This window comes from Portunus trituberculatus, chromosome 42, assembly GCF_017591435.1.
Source record: "Portunus trituberculatus isolate SZX2019 chromosome 42, ASM1759143v1, whole genome shotgun sequence".
NCBI lineage: Eukaryota > Metazoa > Arthropoda > Malacostraca > Decapoda > Portunidae > Portunus > Portunus trituberculatus.
This window is the reverse complement of record NC_059296.1, coordinates 340168-364031: the sequence shown is the minus strand read 5'-3', so window position 1 is coordinate 364031 and position 23864 is coordinate 340168. Positions and strand designations below refer to the sequence as shown.

The 23864-nt window shown below is 39.8% G+C and overlaps 2 protein-coding genes across 3 annotated transcripts; one reads left to right on the top strand and one right to left on the bottom strand.

Moving 5' to 3' along the window:
• Nucleotides 1–1013: 1013 nt before the first annotated feature.
• On the bottom strand, nucleotides 1014–7603 carry LOC123517691 (endochitinase-like). The gene is made up of 13 exons (XM_045278043.1): nucleotides 7564–7603; nucleotides 6487–6606; nucleotides 5965–6167; nucleotides 5524–5689; nucleotides 5095–5201; nucleotides 4696–4811; nucleotides 4413–4539; nucleotides 3965–4159; nucleotides 3656–3734; nucleotides 2789–2939; nucleotides 2410–2476; nucleotides 1942–2073; nucleotides 1014–1646 (listed from the first exon to the last, which is right to left on the bottom strand). The coding sequence occupies exons 1-13, from the start codon at nucleotides 7601–7603 to the stop codon at nucleotides 1329–1331; spliced, it is 1821 nt and encodes a 606-aa protein (XP_045133978.1). The 3' UTR covers nucleotides 1014–1328.
• An 8766-nt stretch (nucleotides 7604–16369) lies between these two features.
• LOC123517818 (liprin-beta-2-like) lies at nucleotides 16370–22875 on the top strand. 2 transcript variants are annotated; one of them, XM_045278326.1, is made up of 5 exons: nucleotides 16370–16494; nucleotides 19088–19356; nucleotides 21015–21118; nucleotides 21375–21452; nucleotides 21956–22875. In XM_045278326.1, exons 2-5 carry the CDS (start codon nucleotides 19272–19274, stop codon nucleotides 21983–21985), a joined length of 297 nt encoding a protein of 98 aa, XP_045134261.1. In that variant the 5' UTR covers nucleotides 16370–16494; nucleotides 19088–19271; the 3' UTR covers nucleotides 21986–22875. The 2 variants fall into 2 exon arrangements, with proteins under 2 accessions (XP_045134261.1, XP_045134260.1); XM_045278325.1 differs by having other exon boundaries at nucleotides 21952–22875.
• The last annotated feature ends 989 nt before the right edge of the window (nucleotides 22876–23864 follow it).

Below are 23864 nucleotides of genomic sequence, written 5' to 3'. Positions count from 1 at the left end.
TATATATATATATATATATATATATATATATATATATATATATATATATATATATATATATATATGTATGTATGTATGTATGTATATGGAGCTCTGATGTATTATTGCCTTGTATTTTGTTATATTTTTTGAGGTGCGGACAAGATTTTTCAGGCGCGTTAATAGTTTGGGTACGGTACCGGAGGTGCGGAGGTGCAGTATCCTACCGTAGGAAAAAAAATTTAGGTGCGGAAGTACAGGTACTGACTACCTGCGTTTCGAGGTCAGGAGGCGCGGTACCGGAATACCCGATATCCAGTAACGCTCCCAGCTCTGTTCTCTTGTTTTTGTTTAAGATCTGCTTACATATAAAAAAAAGATGCCATGTAGTATATACTTCCTTCTATGACATACGTACTTACACTAATCTGCTCTGGTAGGTATCTCGGATTTTCCTTCAAGGCCACGAATGTTCATAATGTTCTCGGTGTAAAGAGTCCAAGAGATGTCTGTTTTCCCTTCGAATGTATTACGAAAATTATCACTTAGGTTCTTGCAGTAGGTGTCTTCGTGCGGAGTGGTGTACGTGATCACTTACGTTCTTGTAGTAGGTGTCTCGGTGCGGAGTGGTGTACGTGATCACTTACGTTCTTGTAGTAGGTGTCTCGGTGCGGAGTGGTGTACGTGATCACTTACGTTCTTGTAGTAGGTGTCTCGGTGCGGAGTGGTGTACGTGATCACTTACGTTCTTGTAGTAGGTATCTCGGTGCGGAGTGGTGTACGTGATAACTTACGTTCTTGTAGTAGGTGTCTCGGTGCGGAGTGGTGTACGTGATCACTTACGTTCTTGTAGTAGGTGTCTCGGTGCGGAGTGGTGTACACGATCACTTACGTTCTTGTCGAAGAATAGGTTTTATCACCATTGTGCTTATAATAGTGGATAGACACCGCGTTGAGAGAAAGGTTTGAAGCAAAGTATTTACACTGACATTTAAGTCGACAAGTGAAGTAAGGTTATAATGTAAATATTTAGATGAAATTAATAATTTTGATTCAGTAAGAGTATGGGGTACTGAGCACGTACACTGAAAGGCTGAATTTATAGCTACTATAGATAATAATAGGACTTCTCAAAATACATGATTATTGAAAAAAAATAATAAACTTGTACATACATCAACCGGGTTCCACTTCACTGATTCCAAATATTTGTATACAACTATAGCTACATATTAGACATAATGAGTGCGTATAATCGAAATGACTAATTCAGAAATGAGTTATTAGATTCGGTCCTGGTGGCCACATGCCAGCTCTGACGGCGAGGAAGCATGTGGCGGCCGCGGCATCTAGGGGATGTTGTGCAGTGCCTTCATCAGAGGAGGGATTTTGGCTCCCTTTGCTGTAGGGACTTCTTTCTTGGGTTTTGGAAGAGGGATCTCATTAGCCTGTTGGTGGACTTGCTTAGCGGCGGCTTTCTTAGGAGGAATGTGCTTGGTCTGGGGAGGAGGGCCGCTGTGGTGTTTGGGTTTGGGAGCGTTGGCAGGCACGTTGCAGTTGGAAGTGTCAACATTTGCGGCCCAGTCACACATTTGGGCACTCTGGCTCCAGTAGGTGCCTGCTGGGCAGTGCTCAAGGTGTGGAACGCCATCATAGCACCAGTAGTACTGTGTGTGGCAAAAAGAAAAAAAAAACATAAATAAATGAATATATATTTTGTGTCTCCATCACCTTGATAAATGGATAAAAATGAAGAAAAGAAAACATATACAAATACTTGAGAAGAGCAAAGTAAAGTAAGAAACACTGCTTGATATTTTCATTTATAAATGGAATGAGAAACAATCAAGCAATTAAAAAGTAGTGATTAATATATGTAGCTAGTTATCAAAAGCTTGCGTCAAAACTATTGTTAGGAGGAGGATGGTAGCTAGTAACAGTACAGGCTTGACTAAGGCTCACCTTGTCACAGTCCTCATGGGGCCAGTAGGAGGCGACATTACAGTCAATGGGTCCCAGAGTGGTGGTCGGAAGATTGGGATCCCGCGTGGTGGTGGTGGTGGACTTGGTGGTTGGCGTCGTCCACCACGTTTTCTGTAATGATGAAATTGTTACGCTCACTTAGGATAACATTCTCTTGCCAGTCTCAGAGGTTATATGCATGGTGTAGCTGTGCATAGTCTTTTAGAACGAAGTCTTCATCATAGAAAGCTACAACTGTATTCATGACTCCAAAACGGCGTTGGAAGTATAATCCCAACTGATGTATATACTCTGATCGATTTATGTAAAAAAAAAAAAAAAAAAAAAAAAAAAAAAAGTAACGGTAAGCAACATTGAAAATTAGATAACTAATAAAATAGTGATTGCGACAACTGTGGAAAGTGTGTTCGCATAGTAGTGTGTGGCTCACAGCAGTGTGGTGCTCACCATGGTAGTGCTGGTGGTGGTGGGGGCTGGGGGCACAATGTAGTCCTTCAGTCCCTCGTACATGGTACTGTAATGCACAAAGACAAATCAATACAGTGTACTGTTTATACATCCTGCAAAAAAACATTTTAAATATTATTGTCCTTCAATACGCTGAATGATATCACCCGCATGAAAAAATTAAATAAATAGATTAGTTAATAGATTAATTCAATAAGAGAATGTGTCGCAAGTGTCAGGCAGGCTGTGGTGTCATGAGCAGCATGATACTGCCTGCTTAGGAACCCTGCATGAAATCTACCTGTTATGGTGCTGCATTGTCTATCTATAAGATGAGTTCCCGCGTGAGCTTGTCCAGCCGCAGCAGTGATGTACTTACGTCATCATGGGGTTCTTGCCTCTGTTGCACCAGCCAAGGTAGTCATCCTGGTCAATGGCCCAGGTCATGGCGCCCAGCAGCTTCATGTCCTTCACGTAGTCCATCTTGATCTTGAGGCTGTCGGGGTCCTCGTAGCCAACCCACTGGTCCTCTGTAAGCACACACGCATGCTCTTATTGATAGCGCAGAAGAACCAGTCTAACATGCAAGTGTGTTGATTAGTTAATTACGCAATTGTACTAATCCTCTGTGATGTTTCTGGATTATAATTATTATTATTATTATTATTATTATCATTATTATTATTATTATTATTATTATTATTATTATTATTATTATTATTATTATTATTATTATTATTATTATTATTATTATTATTATTATTATTATTATTATTACTATTATTATTATCATTATTATTATTATTATTATTATTATTATTATTATTATCATTATTATTATTATTATTATTATTATTATTATTATTATTATTATTATTTATCATTACTATTATCATATCTGCAGAATATTTGAGAAAGTTATCAATGGATTTCAATGTGATCTTGAAGGACGTCTGCCATATTTCACTTAAATCTACGGATCCTGTCTATCATGGTTTATATTCTTATACTTGTAGTAGAAGAGATACGCATTCTCTGAAACCATTCATACTATTACTACATTACTATGAGAGTTGTGATGTCTTGTCATTTTCTTAGAGCGAACAGCGGTCCTATCAACTTATGGTGCGCAAGCTGTGCGATCTTCCCAGCAAGTCCACGGAGCTGATCGTCTGCGGCTAATGAAGGATAAACAGAAGATAGAAACAACACCAAATGTAGTTTAGGCCAGAGAGTAGAAGCTTACCCTTGTGTGTGAAGGGAACAAGGCCCACGTCGTCGTAGCGGTCAACCCAGCCATTGTCATCCAGCATCATCTTGCAGATCTGGAGATGTACGACATACTTGAGCTCACTGAATACCACTAACAACTATGATAGTCTCGTATAATCTACCTCTGAAAGCTAGATAATTTGATCAAAAAGACTTTATCACAATGGCATAAGATATTTGCATAAAGAAGAGAGAAATAGTTGAAGAGAAATACCGTTTCATTATAAGAGTGTAAACAAATACAGTATACCATAAAATGAATATGTTAAGTGGTCACATTCACCTCGAAATAAGCCATGGTGCCGGTGGCGTTGGTGTAGGGGCCTGGCTTTCCACCGCCCTCCCACTTCTTGATGGGAGCGTGTAGATCGGTGTTATCAGGGCTACCCAGTGTGTAGGTGCGGCCGTAGAAAGGTGTCCCCAGAACCAGCTTGTCGCGAGGGCATCCGAACTCTTCCCACAGCAGCACACCGTCATTCTGAAGGGTACAGATTTCTTTAATGTAACCTACATGGGTTTGTGTCCAGGTGAGTGATATACATCATGTGTGCCTCTCCACTGATTCTTAAGAACTAAGATTTTAGTGTTATTCAAGTAGTGCCGAAGGACATTCCTAGTACCAGGAGTTTATGATCTAAATACTCAACAGACACATATCGTATGCGGAAAGAAGTAGGGAACGAGAGAGGAAAGATATGAGTAGAGGAGGAGGAGGAGAAGTACGGCCTTACATCATTCAGCTTCTCGTAAGCCCACTCGTCAAGGCCAGGACGCTTGTACAGCATGGAGTGCACATCAGCGAAGCCACACCAGTTCCCTCGCAGATCGTAGGTCATGAGGTGAATGGCATCCAGTAGACTGCAAAACACACACGCAGAAGTTACAGATCACAAGTATTGAAGTGAAGCGCATTATTCGGCTAACTTTATAAAAATGGAACATATCTTGACACATAAAATTATACCTTCTGTGATAAAGTCACTGAGTCAACTGTTTGGTGGGTCCATCCATTACCTGCAAAGCTGGGGCACGTGGTAACCCTCCTGAAGTCTGAATTTAGCGACGGGCACAGCAGCGGTCAGCTCCCAGCCAAGACCCACGGAATCAAAGGCTTCGCGCAGTTCTGTCACCTGCACGAGAGAGAGAGAGAGAGAGAGAGAGAGAGAGAGAGAGAGAGAGAGAGAGAGGTAATTAATATGGTGACCAAATGCGAGGATATTTTTGTGCAGAGGGATGGGAAAAGGGCAGCTTCCGTCATCCCGTATTGTAATCAGCTGTATGAACATACGTTACGTAATAATAAAGACTGTCATTGCTGTTAACAAGGAACATTAATGCTGCTAATAAAGTAATAATAAATTTTATGATAATGCAAGCTCTATCACATACAAATAAATCAGCCGCGACACTCACAAGCTTCAGGAAGTTGTCTTTGTCAGCAAAAGCACCACCGCGGTCAGTCGCTCCGGGATACTCCCAATCCAGATCGAAGCCGTCGAAGCCGTACTCCGTGAGCAGCTCTGAAAGGATTTGTTAGCCTCGATGACACACGTGGTGATGGTGCAGTGGTTTAGATAAGGTTCAGATGAGGAAGACCATTTTTCCAATCGTTTCTGTCTTATGATATATCTCGACTATTTTCAACTAGCTATAGTGAAAGTCATTAGGATTTTCAAGGATGTCTCCATGATTCTAAAGGTAGTTAAACAAGGATCTTGAATCATAAATGAGGAAAACACCCCTGAGAACCAGAACAACCATCTCTGTGGCCTTTGAAAGTACTCCATTGGAGAGTATTGGAGAGCACCAAACGTTTTGGACAAGGGTCCCTGCGACACTCACGGACAACGCTCCTGATGAAGGTGTCTCGGCGCTCCTTGACGCTCACCATCTGGGAGTACTTCTTGCCTCCCTCGGCCCACCCACCCACGGCAATTGTGGTCTTCACGTCAGGGAACTTCTCCTTCAGGGCCACAAACCGGCGATAACCGTTAGCGTTGATGTCCAGCTGCGGAAAAAAGAACACAGTGACTCCGTGTCATGGCCGCCACAGACACCGATGTGCTTATGTGCACCACTTTGTTTGTGTATGTAATTATCAATGTATTAAATTATTTGTTTATTGAATTATCTGTTTATCCATTGATTTGTTTGGTTATTTGTTTTTTTGTTTGGTTTATATTCTAGAGCTTGAGCAAAACTGAATGAGAGAGAGAGAGAGAGAGAGAGAGAGAGAGAGAGAGAGAGAGAGAGAGAGAGAGAGAGAGAGAACGGCAAACTCACCTCAGGATCCAGCATGAGGACTTCCCAGGTGACGTTGGACACACCGCAGAAGGTGTAGATGAGATGCGTGCACAGATTTCCGGGGATGCTTTCGATGTCGTAATGCACCTCGTCTGGCCTGTACAACGCCCATGTCTCATAGTAGCAGACGCGGCGCCCCTGACGCTCAGGCAAAGCCCGCACGTGCTCCACAGGCTCGTGATCTGCGTCACACAGTAACTCAGTAACCTCTCATTTTTAACTCTCTCTCTCTCTCTCTCTCTCTCTCTCTCTCTCTCTCTCTCTCTCTCTCTCTCTCTCTCATACACGACGTGTTGCGATATATCTCTATCATATATTTGTGGTTGCAATAATTACTTCTTGAACTTCTCCCCCAGACTCAAACACACCCTTTATCCCTTCTTGCCACACTCAAACAGCCATTTATCCCTCCCTGCCGCACTCAAACACCACCCATGTCTTGCAGCTCAGTGATATGAATGTTTTGGTCTAGAATTGCATGGCTATCCCTCACTCACTCACCTCCTGGTCTGGCGTAACGAGGCTCAGCGCTGACGGAGGCCACCAGTATTGCCAGCAGCAGCCCCAGGCCCAGGGCACCCTGCACGAGAAACACACGTTTAGGCGAATTATGGAAATATACTTAGCTTAATTGTTTCCACAAATTGACACTTTACATCTTATCTGGGTAGTATATGATTTTTTTTTTCTAGACTATGATCTACGTGCACAATGAAAGAATTAGCAGTGAAATTAACGAACTGAACCAAACCTACCCTTCAGGCGAATACGCTAATGTTATTTGCATATTATTCTTCTCTCCTTGTACGCCTCGCAGTCCAGATTTGAGAAGTAGTTCCCTATTTTTGTGAGTCTGTGCCTTTCTTAACCTCTTCAATACTGAGATATATTTTTACCTTAATTTTGGGTTGTGATTAGACGATTTTATATGCATTAGGAACGGTCTAAGGAGGTTAAAAGACAAAAGATTAATGGCCAGAGTCTATATTCTAATCCCCACATAAGTTTCTGTGCTGTATAAAACCACCAAATATTAACCAAATTGAATATGAAAACGCGGCATAGTACTGAGAGCGTTAAGTAAAATTTGCACTGTGTACGGATGCACTCTCATCACAAAGTTCGAAGGTCTTAACGGGTTTGCACATAAAGCTAAAAACATATAGATCCTACGTGAATGTGAGAAGATTCAACGCTTATTCAGGGGATAATACTAATATTGTGGGCGATATTGATTTGATATATAGCCGCACAGGGAGGTCCTGTCATATTCTACAAAATGTTTCGAGCAAAAATCTGCATCAGAGTATCCCTCCACCTGTTACGTCTCCCATGCCCTCATGTTTGTTGCGAACCTTTTGGTATCAACAGTTCTGTTTGTAGACATGAAGTTCACTCCTTGGAGCGAGTAGTATTCGTGCATAGAGACATTTGAAAGTGAGAAAGATGAAGGTTTAGTGCTTGCTTCAGAAAATATGTCACCTTTCGCCCAGCGATGTAAGGAAAAACAAAGTTGTCATTTCGCCTAGGAAGAGCAGATCCACTCACCCATTTATATAGGTGAGTCATTTCGCCCACAAGGTCGGGGTGATTTCCTGATCCCACACTGTGGAGTCATTTCGCCCACACCGTGGAGTCATTTCGCCCACAGGTCATTTCGCCCACACTGTGGAGTCATTTCGCCACACACATTTCGTGGAGTCAGGGTTTCGCAGATAGTTTCTTAGCACACCTGTGGAGTCATTTGGCGCTGTTCCACACAGAAATATTAATATAATACGTGCTGAGTCATTTGGAGTATACGCCCACAATTTTATGATTTTATAGCAGGGATAGGATGCCGCTGGTTCTGTTGTAATATTCAGCTCACCATTCTGTATACAAGTTGAGGCGAAGCGTGAAGGAAACTATTGCTATAGTGTAACTCTCTCTCTCTCTCTCTCTCTCTCTCTCTCTCTCTGGGGATACTTCCCTCTCCATCTGTTATTTCTTGCCTTTATCACTAGTAATGTTAATTTTTTTCATCTTCTTAAACCTAACATTCGTTCGTATTTTCTATACATTGTTGTTGTTGTTGTTGTTGTTGTTGTTGTTGTTGTTTCTGCTGCTGCTGCTGCTGCTGTTCTCTTCTTGTTCAAATCATGTCTTATTATTTATTTATTTTTTTTCATATCATGATGTTGACCTGAACAATAATTTTATTTTGAGGTTTATCTTCACATTCTTTGTTTATCTGTGTGTGTGTGTGTGTGTGTGTGTGTGTGTGTGTGTGTGTGCACTAGTACTTGCGCGCGCAGCATGTTTATGTTTCTGCGCACGCATGGTGTGCACACGCTACTGTGTCGTGCAGTTGATGCGTTAAGTGCCAGTGTACCAAGGATGACCTTGGTGTTCTGTCATTTCACGAAGTCTGCCTGTGATAACGACAATGAAGCCAGACTGAAGCCCATATTTAGAAATGCGTTGTTCTTTCACAACGACTAGTATTTTCAAAGACTACAAAAATATTAGACGGGTTCTCAAGAGCGTATTTTCTTATGATAATGTGTAAGTCTTCTTAATATGTCACTAAAACAATAAAACTATCCTTAAAAACTCGTAAAAGCTCCCTTAGAGCTTTTAAAAGTAGTGGAATAGAGAAAAAGATGTGTTTCAGAGGAGTGGTTCATGGTGTGTGTTTTCTTTCTTTCACAGCAGTTATAATTGAACCTGCTCATTAGTCACGCAAGGAGCCCCAAGCAATCGGTCGGCCCACTGAGGGAGACTTGCATCTTTGGAATAGTACTCAACCATCTACCCCTTCTGTTTAAAGTACTCCGACTCTCTTCATTGGTCGAGGTGAAATGAGGCGCCTATCTCTGCCTACCTCTGTGGGGCGGGAAGGAAAAGGTACCCTCCCTTTAATGCAATTTGGTGCAGTAACGCAGCAACACGAAAATCATTGGCACTTTCACGTTATTAAATGAATGGATATAAGTCAGATGGATAGGTGAGCGAGTGAATAAAGGTGTCGCTATCGTGAAGTTCATGTTAGTTATCATCATTATTATTACTTAAATAGGGTGTCATGAGGTTCAATATTATCATTGGTATTGCTATTATTATTATTATTATTATTATTATTATTATTATTATTATTATTATTATTATTATTATTATTATCATTATTATTATTATTGTTATAATTATTATTAGTATCATCGTCATTCCCATTATTATCGTTCTCATTATAATTCTCATTATTATTATTATTATTATTATTATTATTATTATTATTATTATTATTATTATTATTATTATTATTATTAATTTTTTTTATTGTTATTGTCATCATCATTATTATTTTTGTTATTGTTATCCTTATTCTTATTTTTTTTCTTCTTCTTCTTCTTCTTCTTCTTCTTCTTCTTCTTCTTCTTATTATTATTATTATTATTATTATTATTATTATTATTATTATTATTATCATTATTATTACAATTATTACCGTTATTATCGTTGTCATTATTGTCTTCATTATCTCATTATTTATTACACTATTATTTCAGTGTTATTATTCATACTGTTGCAGTTACACAACACGCATACCCAATTCTCAGTTACACTAATCTAATCACTGACTTTGTGATAATGGGGACCAATCTTGCTTTAAAGGAATCTGATTACTCCCAGAATGTGTCGGATATACTGTTTCTTGTTGAGTATTCCTTGTTATCTTGTTGAAGAGGTAGCAAGAGGTTACGTGAACACAAACAAGATAAAGAGAGTCGAAGCCTTGCCCATTGGTGGGGCGGGTCGGGCGGCATTGATAAGGGGACAGTGTACAAGGAGCTGGTGTAACATTATTGGTTCCTACATATCGTGGAGGTCATTGCGTCCTTACTACGCTGGGCTTTTACAGTGACATTTTTTTCTTTTATATCATCGCTATGTTTACAGATACTCTGCTGCATGCGTCACGTGATAAAAAAAGAGGCAAGGAAAAATGTAATGTTGCAACTCGAAATTCGGTATTGGATATTGAATTTTGTGAACATGTGGACCGAGACTCCTGGGTGTTTATTGTTATTGCTGTTGCTGTTGTATTCTCTTCACGTAATTGGGCATAAATCATCACTTATTGATGTATTTGTATATGCGCTCACCACACACACACACACACACACACACACACACACACACACACACACACACAGATGCATCACCACTACACCGCGCAGTGTAGTGGTTAGCACGCTCTATTCACAATCAAGAGGGCCGGGTTCGAATCCCGGTAAGCGGCGAGGCAAATGGGAAGTCTCTTAATGTGTAGCCTCTGTTCACGTAGCAGTAAATAGGTACGGGATGTAACTCGAGGGGTTGTGGCCTCGCTTTCCCGGTGTGTGGAGTGTGTTATGTGGTCTCAGGTCTACCCGAAGATCGGTCTATGAGCTCTGAGCTCGCTCCTTAATGAGGAAGACTGGCTGGGTGATCAGCAGACGACCGAGGTGAATCACACACCGCGTAGTGTAGTGGTTAGCAAGCTCGGCTCACAACAGAGAGGGCCCGGGTTCGAGTCCCAGGAAGCAGGCGACCGAGGTGAATCATACTGTTGTACACACACCGCTTAAGGCGGTGTCACTTTTTCCGTCTACTTTTTCCGTCTTTTTTCAGAAAATCGACAATATTTTGGCTGCGGCCTGTCACACACAAACGGTGTTTCGTCGTCAGTTTCCGTCGTCACTTCCCGCCAACACAATGTAAACACAAACATGGAGGCCACGCTGCGGCAAAGATACGCTGCTCTGAACGTAATACTGTGTATTACGAAACTTAGAAGAGCTAAACAAGCCAAAAAGCGTGCATGGATGCGTTCATGCTTAGTGGTAGAACCAATGCACGTAGAAGCAGGTTGAGGAGACGCGGCAAGTCTTGTGGTCTTGGTCTTGGTACGTAAACAAAGGCGGAAAATTTGCAGACGGAAACGATCCCTATCGTCTGACAAATTCATACGATAAGTTCATGCGGAACGTTGAAAAATCGACGGAAATCGCATTAATCGACGGAAAAAGTGCTAGTGTGACACCGCCTTTAGTGCAGTGGTCAGCACGCTTGACTCACAATCGAGAGGGTCCGGGTTCTAGTCCCGGAAAGCGGCGAGGCAAATGGGCAAGCCTCCTAATGTGTAGCCCCTGTTCACTTAGCAGTAAATAGGTACGGGATGTAACTCGAGGGGTTGTGGCCTCGCTTTCCCGGTGTGTGGAGTGTGGTGTGGTCTCAGTCCTATCTGATGATCGGTCACTACAAGCTCTGAGCTCTCTCCGTAGGAAAAAGACTGGCTGGATGACCAGCAGACGACCGTGGTGAATAACACACAAACATTGCTCGTTTGAATAAGCAGTAATGGTTGATATAATTTTTTCTTTTTTTTATGAAGGAAATTTACCCACATCTTCAAAATCATGAATATAGAATATAGTATCTGCTTTCCCAGTCATCAAGAAGTGAAAAATGCATTCAAAAGGTCCAGAGTTCATATATTCGCCAGTATTAATTTGCCCGTCTTTCTATTTTATCTGTCTTTCAAAACATCGTAAAAATTATTATAATGAGGTAAAAGAAAAGAGTGGCTTCGCATTGACGAAGTTTTAATCAGAGCGGATCTGGACGTGCATGCAAGCGAAGGATTTGTTATGAATGTTTTCGCTATTTCCTAGAGGTAAAAGTCTACGGAGAGTGTGTGTGCCGTATTTCATTAAGTCTGGGGAGCATTTGCACCCGACTTCCATTAGCTTTAAGTGAGTTCTTCTTTTATAAAGCATCTTTACTGCCATCCCAGTGCGTTTGTCACGCGACAGGTGAGATGAAATATAGTATATAACATTTCAATTTAATATCATCGTTTTGTAAAGGAAAGAGAGAGAGAGAGAGAGAGAGAGAGAGAGAGAGAGAGAGAGAGAGAGAGAGAGAGAGAGAGAGAGAGAATAATTTCCTGAAGTTTGGCAGCTTCAGCCACCTATTCTCTTAGTGTAGCATACCTACAACATTTGACCGCGTTTGTTTATTATCGTATGATCGTACCGAATTCGGGTATCCCCTGTTCACTTTGATATCCTACCTAATACCAACCCAGCTAAGAGAGTCCATACACCCTCAACCTAATTCTCTTCATCTGGACGCAGAATACTGATGCTTCGATTCGATGAGCCTATCGATACATTATTCACAACGCAGTAAGTGATGACCTTGGCTACCTGGTCAGGGGCGCACCGAGGAACTCACGTCAGCTGTATTTATATCGTTAATATAGCTTAAAAAAAAAAAAAAAAAATACAGTATATTCATCTTTTACTAAAAAGAAAAAAAGAAAGACTTGAAAAGCATAGCCACACACACACACACACGCCCGGTAGCTCAGTGGTTAGAGCGGTGACTTCACAAGCCAGAGGACCGGGGTTCGATTCCCCGGCCGGGTGGAGATATTTGGGTGTGTCTCCTTTCACGTGTAGCCCCTGTTCACCTAGCAGTGAGTAGGTACGGGATGTAAATCGAGGAGTTGTGACCTTGTTGTCCCGGTGTGTGGTGTGTGCCTGGTCTCAGGCCTATCCGAAGATCGGAAATAATGAGCTCTGAGCTCGTTCCGTAGGATAACATTTGGCTGTCTCGTCAGAGACTGCAGCAGATCAAACAGTGAAACACACACACACACACACACACACACACGCCGGTAGCTCAGTGGTTAGAGCGCTGGCTTCACAAGCCAGAGGACCGGGGTTCGATTCTCCGGCCGGGTGGAGATATTTGGGTGTGTCTCCTTTCACGTGTAGACCCTGTTCACCTAGCAGTGAGTAGGTACGGAATGTAAATCGAGGAGTTGTGACCTTGTTGTCCCGGTGTGTGGTGTGTGCCTGGTCTCAGGCCTATCCAAAGATCGGAAATAATGAGCTCTGAGCTCGTTCCGTAGGGTAACGTCTGGCTGTCTCGTCAGACTGCAACAGATCAAACAGTGAAACACACACACACACACACATACACACATTGCAAGAAAGGAACAGAAGAGCAAAAAACGAAACAAAGAAGAACGAGTACACGGTGGTCGTGTTCTCCCTTGAAGGCTGCGGCTGTGACATGTTCTAGAAAAAAAAATAGGAAGGCAGAAGGTGTCTTCAATGGATGCGACGTGAATCTTAAATAATGTTGTTTTAAACTATAGGATTGACTATCATTACTTCCGCAGATTAGGTCCTGGATAACTTATAACCTTGTCCTTCATCTACATGGTTCCTTTCCTGATGTTATTTCTTAGTCAATGAAGAATTGTTCTTGCTCTTCTAGTGATAGTACAATTAGCTATTGTAAATCGCACATGTGACGCACGTTTCCACGGCTGTACAGCCTATATTTCCTTCCTTTCATAGAGGTAAGTGATTCTCAGACAAATGCCTTTCACCTGATTTATCCCTAAATTGCTTTTAGCTCCAGTATCTTGCCATGCTGAACACCCCACATCTTGGGCTTGAAACTAAAGTTGCATGACCTACATTGATTTTCAAACATGTTCTGTAAAGCCTTAACTAACTTCAACTGACTTTGACAGTTACTACATACACCTTCACGACGATCTGCTTGAGAGATATTTGTCCTCGGCCACAATGCCCACACCTCTTGAGTTGAAGGGTTGTTGGAGAGGGGGGGAGGGAATTGGAGTTCCCCTCACAAGTCATGTTGGTTATCTCCACCAATACTGCGTTCCTTTCTATTCTTTATCACTGTTGTCACGAGCATTGTCCTGGCATTAACTACACCTCCATACCTAAGATGACAAAACGCAAGCTTCACTGTTGTACATTTCTCATGTTGGTTATTCGCAATGCACTGAAACCAGCCATACATAAAAAATAGCCACACATTATAAAATAATGAAAAAGACGACCATCCTTCTATCTTACTAACTCATAACCGATTGCAACAATACGAGATAATAATAAAAGTGTGTTTAGGTGTTTCTCTTTCATGAGCTGTGATAGCAACAATCGGTCAGTCAGTCCTCCGCGGTGGTCGCAGCCTCGCTACGTTAGCTCCTATTATATACGTATGTGCATGCCATGGCGCCAAGAAATACGTTTTTATTAATAATAAATTACATTGTTTATTTATTTTTAGTAGACTTTCCAAATGTAACTTCTAACGTTTTCCCAATAATACTATAAAAAAAATGATCGACGCATTTCCAAACATCTTGATTCATTGGAATCTATTGTTGTTTTCAGAGGAGATTTCATGGTTTTAGTGACAATTTATAGATGGTTATGCACTTTAAATAAGAAAAAAAAAAAAAAAAAAACGTACACAAACAATAAGAACCTTTGCATTATAGGTAAGGTAGCAAACCTTCCGATAGTATTTCAACTTTTAAAATACGATGAAATTTTCTCGAGGAACCATCCCTAAGGTGGGTCACACGTTTCAATTTGCGACTAAAATTGCAAGTCGGTAGAGTTTCCGACCGAATATCGGTGCCTAGCGACTGGAAAACAAGTCACAAAACAATACCAACAAGTTGGTCTTGTTCAGTCGATTTGTGACTTTGTTGACGTCGTGACGTCACGGAGGTTTGAAAATGTGGTGACGATGTAGGGAAGACGATATGAAGTTGATGAGGGTAAAAGAGCACATCTGGGACCCTAAAAGTGAATTCTACAGCAAAAAAAGCTTACTCAAAAAGGTGTTCGATGAGACAGTTGCCACTCTTCGATGACTGTTTTCCCTCTATGCAGTTTGTTGTTGGAGGTGAGGACTGAATACTTGTGATATTTTATTGGATCGTAATCGTCATCGTCACCAGAGGAAGACATCTTGTTGAGTAGTTGTTTGTTTACACTCACTTCCCGCCAACCACGTGATACTTCCCAGTTGCTATGTGTGAACGTGTTCCGACTAGAAGGGGTCAGTCGATACTTCTAGCGACTTGCAATTTCAGTCGCATATTGACACGTTTGAACCCGCCTTTACACTATCTACAGCAGACAGGCGCCTTTTGTTGGATGTGAGACAGGAAGGCGGCTCTACCTAGTCGAGGCAAAGACCTGTTATTTCTTATGTTCTTTCATTAGTAGACGCTGTCTCGTAAGTGTTTAAAGAATCATATATATATATATATATATATATATATATATATATATATATATATATATATATATATATATATATATATATATATATATATATATATATATATATATTACGCAAGAGGGAAAACCGCCAAGGGCAACAAAATAAAAAAAAAAAAAAGGCCCACTGGAACTGCAAGTTTCCTAAGATTTGAAAGAGTTAGCTAAAAGCCAGAGACTAATGTCTTGAAACCTCCCTCTTAAAAGAAGTCACGTGGAAGGAAGTTGAAAAGATAGAAGCAGGCAGGGAGTTCCAGAGTTTACTGTAAAAGGTATGAATGATTGAGAGTACTGGTTAACTCTTGTATTAAAGAGTTGGACAGAATAGGAACGAGAGGAAGAAGAAAGCCTTGTGCAACGAGTCCGCAGGAGCAAGGAAGGCATGCAGTTAGCAAGATCAATAGAGCAGTTAGCATGACACTAGCGATAAAAGATAGAAAGAGGTGCAACATTTCGGCGGTGAGAAAGAGGCAAAAGACAGTCAGTCAGACGAGGGGAGTTGATGAGACGAAAAGCTTTTGATTCCACCCCAAAAGTTGTATGAGTGGAACCCCTTCCCCCCAACATGCGAAGAGTACTCCATACAAAGACGGATAAGGCCCTTGTATAGAGTTAGCAGTTGGAGGGGCGAAAAAAAAAAAAAAAAAAAAAGGTGGAGACGGCGCCGCAGAACACCTAACTTCATAGAAGCTGTTTTAGCAAGAGATGAGATGTGAAGTTTCTGAATGTATAATTCTATCCCCAAACATTCACTGAAACAGTACCAGAAAGTCGTCACTTCATTAGGGAGGTGAGCACCACATAATTCATTTAACAACCCTGCGTAACCTAACCTCCGTATTGTTTACTCATGCGGGCCAGCACACAATGGCCAGGCAGCGTCTATACAAGGCCCGTTCTCTCTGCCGGTGGCCCTTGCTCCCCCACCCCGACACCCCCCATCCATAGTTATACCACCTTTATTACTAAGAACTTCATAATGGTGTAAATTATTGAATTATTTGTTATGTTTTGTTGATACTGGTCATGCTTGTGGTTATATATGTATGTTTGGTGTGTGATGTTTGTGGAAATATGCAACAGTTGGCTCGCATTTCTTTATTAATGACATTCAGGATTTTATAAGTAATAATAACAAATACGTTAGATTGACCATCAAAAATTAATAAAATAGAATTATTCATCGTGTATTATAAACGAGAATAAGAAGACTAAAAATAAATATAATTTAGTGATTTTTAAGAAATGTTTGTTTACAAATCTCTTCCGGTGGACACTGGGTTGGCTCTCTTAGCAGGGCTTTGATGCGGGCTACGTCCCTCGGGGTTCTATCAAATTCGGTTATTTACTGAAAACTAAGGTTTGTAAAGTGACTCGTGGGTTAAGGTGTTTAGTAAATAGAGCAGTGGGGTGCTGGGCGCCAGGAGGCCGTGGGGCACCACTGAGGTAGGCGCTGGCTGGGGGCGAGGCACCTCTCAGGTACAAAGGTGCTAACATAACACAGCTCACCGCGGCGAGTCTGGAGTGGTTGCTGGATCATATTAGAAGGTGACAAGGCCAGATGAGCAGGTTATTTAGTCACAGTCCAGACACTGTAGTTCTTGGAGATAAGTTATCAGTGAATGACACATATCCACTTCGTAAATAATTGTTTCATTTGGACTGAAAAAAGAATGTTTTTCACATGAAATTGGTAGGCTTTGTTATGAAGATTTACTGTCAGTACATGCTGTTGTTGGTTTAGTTTTCTTATTGAAGTCATGGAAATACACACACACACACCTTTATTTTATGGTACTGTTGATTGTGTTGAGGTCTCTTATATAGCTATATTTGTCTAGTTTCTCTTGTGAACCACAGCCAGGAAGCAATGTCTGACAGAGAGAGTTCCTTGGGTGTGCGCTAGAATGGCATGAGAATATGTGGATACGTAATGATGTATCCTTATTCTTTACCCCAGAACACTTAGGCTTTGCTCATGCCCAACTTATGAGTTACATATATGGTATGGCATTCTTCCAGACACTGCCTGATGAATTTAATGAAATAGAGGAGACAAAATGTACACCAAATTGTATGATCTTATGGTGCCACAAACAGCTATCTGCCTATCTATCAATATGCTAGGCTGGTAATTGCAGGATGGCCTAGAATGAAACACTGCACTCTTCTCTACACATTATTCACATTCTTAGCCCCATTGCTCCTTGGTGGAAAGGGACAGTCTTGTGGACCAGCCACAAACGACACCTTGGTAAAATTGTAAAAGTTTTAGGTGCATATAGTGTGATTTATGTTACTGGTAGACTTGATATGTTATTGTGTATCTCAATATGTAAGTGCAGAAATTCATAATAGTAATTGAAGGTATAGAACCACTGTCAGTGTACAAAGGTGGATCCAATATCCATTACTAAACATGGGATAAGTGTATAGTGCCACCTATGTGCTGGACCTAAGCATATGAAGTAGCTATGGTTCCTTCTCCATTGACTAAGTGTTTAGCTTCCCTTTTAGTATGAGTAATAAATTGAACTGATGGTCTGCCTAACACTTGATCACCAGTGTCGGAAGCAAGGGATGGACAGATCCTCTCCCGTTATTGTTAGGATGTAAGGTTATATACAAGTTACATCATGAAGGTTATGAGCATTTAGGCAGATGATTTTGTGGCAGAGAATCAAGATGACATTTATGGTCTATTCTGATAATTCTACCAGGGGCTTTGGTGGTTTTAGGTTTAGTTGAAAATGTCCTCCACTGATTATAGGCATGTGACAGTAGATGTTACTTGCCACTCATTATGGCAGTTAGGTACTTACAGCACAGAAAGACATCAACATGATGTGAAATGTGTGGCAGGAAAAGAAAGGATGGCTGTAATTATACTTCAATCTCTCTTGATGAATGCCATTTTCACAAGTGGGTGTGATTTAAATCAGCAGGATCTATCAGTGGTCATGTTGGCCAGCCACAGTTTCCTCTGTGTGTTGGGAGACTAGTACTGAAGCAATACATGTAATGACTTCATAATTACACTTAATAGGTAAAAGGTTAATTTTTAAGGTCTTGGGTGTTAATTTATTGAACCTGATATTCTGTAATAAATATCTTGGTTGAGTTAGTGTAGTAATATCAAGTATGTGGTGTGACCCATGGCCTTGTTGCCTTACTGGGTAGTTTCATCTTATCTGCGTCACCATAACACAAGCACACAGATGAACATATTTGAATTAGGGGGTTTAGCAGCAACAGCTCTGTGATGCAGCAGAACGTGTATGTGCCATCCAGTGAATGAGCTTCATTGGTCATGGTGCACATTACATCAGCTGTGTGGCATTCATAATTTCTTTTAAGCTTTCATGAGTGTATAGTCAAAATGCTTAGTGTGGTGTGTGTAACAGTACTGGTGTGTACAAGCTGCTGCATGCTGTTATTTGTGTGGCTTTGAAAATGCTATTGCTTACATTTTGACCTTTCAATTGTGGGGAATATATATATATATATATATATATATATATATATATATATATATATATATATATATATATATATATATATATATATATATATATATATATATATATATATATATACACACACACACACACACACACACACACACACACACACACACACACACACACACACACACACACACACACACACACACACACACACACACACACACACACACACACACACACAGTGCCTACCATTGTATTAGTCGAGAAGAAGCTGCTAACTAATGCAATGGAGGAAATCAGTTCAACCTCCCTAACACTGGGCAGCTCAAGCTGGGGTGTGTGACATATGTCTGGTCACTATCACCTTTCATTGTTTCCTTGTAGCTGTTCTTGAAACTGTCATATGTTATTTGTTTGATTTGCTTAGCAGGAAACAGTTTGACTGATGATTTTGTGTACGTGAATTAAGTTTTTGTTTTATTACAGGAGCTGAAAGGTGTAATTTGGAAGAAAATGAGCAAGCAGTTTGTATGATCCTTTACAAACCAAACCCATTCTGAAGCAGCTTTTGTAAAAAAGTGAAGAATCCTTATTCAGGTGTTTACTATAATTAAAAACACTCAGGCTTTTGAAAAATCCACAAGGTCCTCATAATATTTAAACCAGCACAATGAGTGCCCAGCTTCTACCTCCAAATGTGGAAGCTTCTAAAATGCTTGAAGCTGCCCTGCAACAAATGGATGGCATCATAGCAGGTAAGTTAATTACACAGCATATATCTTGGAAATAGCTAGACATGTGTAGAAAATCACATAGATGTCTAGACTATCAGAGGCTTGGATAGTTGGTTCTTATTTGTGACAACAATGTAATCAGGCATTTTGAAGTGACACATTTACACGTGTATGTCACTCCTTAATGACAGAAAAGTGGTTCTTCTTTGAATAGAGGACATATGTTAATTAGAAAAAAAGTATTTTAAGTGAAATTTTTATCATTTTTTTTTAATGTAGATCTAAATGAAAAAAATTGTAATTAAAGATTTCTCTCTATGTTCACAGACTAATCAATTAGTATTTAAAAGAAATATTGATAAAAGAATATGTATCAGTTGAAAAGAGTTTGAAGTATCTTCATTTCATTATATAGTGAAAACTGTTATTAGCTATGCTGCATTCCTACGAACTTTAAAATACTTTATAACAATACATAGGGACTCTTCTTTCAATAAAGAATTATTCTAATGATTAGGCAAAAATATCTTAAATGAATCTTTTTCAGTTTGAAAGAAATTGTAATAAAAGGTTTTTCTGTAAATTCACAGACAGTTCAATTACAGTAGTATTTGAAGAAAAAGAGTATTGATATAAAAAGCAATGAAAGTTGAAATTTTTTACTGTTTATGATCTTTTCTTTATTCATAGGAGCTCAAAAAATACTTTATAATTGTAAACGTGTATTGGTTCTTCTTTAAATAACAAACATATTTTAATAATCGGACAGAAAATATTTGGAAATTTTTTTTTTTCTGGATTTTGAACACAGGACCCGGACCTGTACAGAAAGTTGAACAATTTTTGTGGTAAAAATTTTCTCTAAGTTTACAGACAATTCAATAAGCATTTGTAGAAAAGGAATCTTGATAGAAAAAGAATGTAACTGTCAGTTAAAGAAGTAAATGTTTTTAATTATGCTTGTTTTATTTTAAGGTGAGTGATGTTTATTATGTGTGCTGCTTACGTGATCAAAGTTTTAACTCAAAAACATAATTAAGATACTTTAAATAAAAAAAATTAACTGTTCTAACTGATATATTATTTTTATATCAGTGTTCTTCTTCTTTAAATATTCACTTATTGAATTGTATGTAAACTTTAAAGAAACTCATTTATTGCAAGAAATTTTTAGGTTTAGTATATTTACTGATCATTGGGATTTCTTTTTTACATAACTGAATATAGTTAAAATGTATTTGAAAGTTTTTAAAAAGTGCATTATAGATAATAAATACATTTCACTTTAAAACAAAATAAAAACACTTAAGAAGCTTATTGATTTAGGAATATCCTATTTCATGTGTTCTTGTAATGTTTTATGATTTTTTTTCTTGAATGCATTCTGCAGGGAAGGACACTTTACATTATGCTACCTTGTATTTACAAAGAAGGCAAGTTGTATTCAAAGTTTTATTTCTGCTTTCATGGCTACATCTTGTTCATTTTGGGAAGAGTTTGTATGTACTTCATCATTGTTTTGTGCCTCCACTGTGTGATGTTAAGTGTGGGAAACAGCTGTAAAGTGATTGTCTGTCCCAGTATTCAGCTTGACGGCTCTGTTAATCAGTGTACTACATCACAACAATATGGGCTACACAATATGTGCAGAAAATTAAAACACTCCCTCATTATTCTAGGTACACAGTTGGAGTTGGCCAGTCTGCCTGACCGCAGCATGTCTCCCAGCTTGGGTGTGTTAGAGGCAACAGAAAAGCTGCGACAAGCCATACTGATGTCGCAGGTGAGAGTTTAGTGTGCACACTGATGTTCTGTTGATTTTATTTATTTATTTTTTTTCTATATTTAAATTTGATTGATTAGGAAGAATTAACATGAGTGTTGATATTTAACTGTAATGTTATGTAGTATTTCTTGCGTACTTGCAATAGTATTGTGGTTAAGCAAGAATGAAGCAAACCAAATGCAAGTGATTTTACAGTGCATTTTACATGGGCAGTATTTTATAGAATTTTGTGTTGTTTGCAACATACTTATAGGATGAAGGAGAAGCAGAGGAGATCCCTGAGGAAACAAGGAACTTCCTGCTGGAGTGGCTGAAAGGACGAGCTGGGGATGTGAGTACCAATTGCGTGTATATTTTAAGGACCTCATCTTGGTGGCTGGTTCAGCAGTATAGGCAGTTCACATAGTACACAGGGTGATTGTTGTCATTGTAGCATGACCCAAACAATACCACCAGTGCTTCTTTCGTTAATCCACTGGCCAAGTCTTACTACTGGAATGTGGAATGAGTAACTTCCTACACTGTACAGTCTTGATACCAGTGATAGAAGAAGATAATTTGGGACTTATGGAACATAATGACAAGTTCTCTTTATGTTGATATTTTACAAAAGCATATAAGGTGAAGTGGCTTATGTCCTGAGAAGTTGATTTCAAGGGTTAAGTGACTGAAGAGGAGCTGTCAGTGTCAAACCGAGGCAGAATACTCAAGGAACATATCACTTAAATCAAGCCACCATGATCACCATGTCTGAAGTAGAATTTTGTCACTATTGATTGTTTACCCAGCACTCTCCTGCTCTAAGATTCATTACTTTACTTGATGTCAAGACAGGAAGTAAGGATGACCTTAATCCAGCAGTAAGCCAGATGCATTCACCTGGATCGTGTAGGGGTGTGTCACAGTGTTCCAGTTGACTGGGCACACGCCAGTGGAGGGAGCTGTGGTGATGGAGAACACATATGCATTGATGAAAAATTTCAAGTGGAGATTGTGAAAAAGCCACTGAGTCAGCTGCCAGGTGACAGGTCTACTAGAAGGTGCTCTTAGCCATCATGCATCACTACTGACTCCTGTTCTTTCCTTTCCTGTCCCTCTATATATTGATGACTTAGGTCTTGGTGTTTGTCTGAAGTGAACTTGCATAATGTTTAAGTTGTAATTCTATTTTCAGTCATTATTTGTTAATAGAATTTGTGTTTATGTGCTCACATATGATAGTAAATTCTTTTTATATTTCAACTTTGTAGTGACACAGTGAAAACTGGTTTGTGACTCAAAGTGAAAGCTATGAATGACATGAGGTGAAAGCTTGTAATTAACACAAGCAGATATAATGAAATTATGTTTTGCTGGGAGGGAAATGAACTCTTGTTTTTGGGGAGGGAGTTTTACAATATTGGTTTGTGGGGCAGAAAATGAACTCTTATTTGTGGGAATGGAGTTATGTAATTTTGAGGGAGGAGCTGTGAAATGTTGGCTTGTTGGTAGAGGAAGGAACTTTCGTACTATAAAAAGAAAAATATACCTCTCTTTTCATGCACTTTCAATGAGACAATTTGTGGACATATGCTCTTTATAGGACATTGTAGTGCATCTACTTCCCACTTGTATGCTTTGAGACAGATCTAACAACAGTACTTGTGACTTAACCATGATCAGTGTCCTGATTATTGTTTACAGATTGTGTTGTGTTTCTTCTTAGTGACAGTGAGACTGTATAGCTGTCGTATTTTCTCATTTGACTATCTATTTGAACCCCAGTCATATATTTTTTTTTTTTTTTTTTTTTTTTTTTTTTGCTAAACGACAGTGTACAGAAATGCATTGTTGCCTAGTGTGTGTTTATGTGTGTGTTTGTGGAGAGAGAGAGAGAGAGAGAGAGAGAGAGAGAGAGAGAGAGAGATCACGTGACATATTGTTGCTCATCATTTCCTTTCATAATCCTTGAGTGGGTATTTGAGTCTTTAGGATGAGCTGCTGCTGTAAATATTCTCTCTCTCTCTCTCTCTCTCTCTCTCTCTCTCTCTCTCTCTCTCTCTCTCTCTCAACATTGAATTATGGAAAGGGATAAGAGTGGCGAATGGTTATGCTAAAGAAAAAAAATAAATCCTGTCTAACACAAGAGTGCGAGGCAACCCAATGATTTACACAGCCAGACAGGCACACCTTATGCTGCTGGAGAGAGAGAGAGAGAGAGAGAGAGAGAGAGAGAGAGAGAGAAACTACCGTGCGCACCGAAAATGAGGGAACATGACGCGGCGAACGTGGTAGTGCTGGTGGTAGTGGCAAAGGAGGGTGCGGGGGTAAGATTACGTGGGGCGGAGCAGCAGGAGCGTCACCACTATTCTCGAGGCGGTGGGGCCGAGGGCTCTAAGCGGTGACGTCAGGCCTCCGTGTGATCAGCAGGAAGACTTGTAATCCCTCCAGCCTTCATCTTCTGTGGTTTGTATTTGACACGCTTTGGTCTGCCTCAAGGACCTTTTCTTTCTTCTGAGCCACATAGATCGATCGAGCTCTAATGGGTGTATTCTTGTTCCCTTTACGATGCGAGGTCTTCTCAAACTATGACGTGAATCAAGAATAAAATAAAAGTCCATTGAGCTTTGGCCTGTCGTAAGGAATTATTACTACCTACATTTTAACAAGATCAACAACAAGAACAACAGCAACAATAGTAGTAGTGATAATAATAACAACAATAACACTGATAAAGATATCTAGTGGGAGACATTGCCTTCTC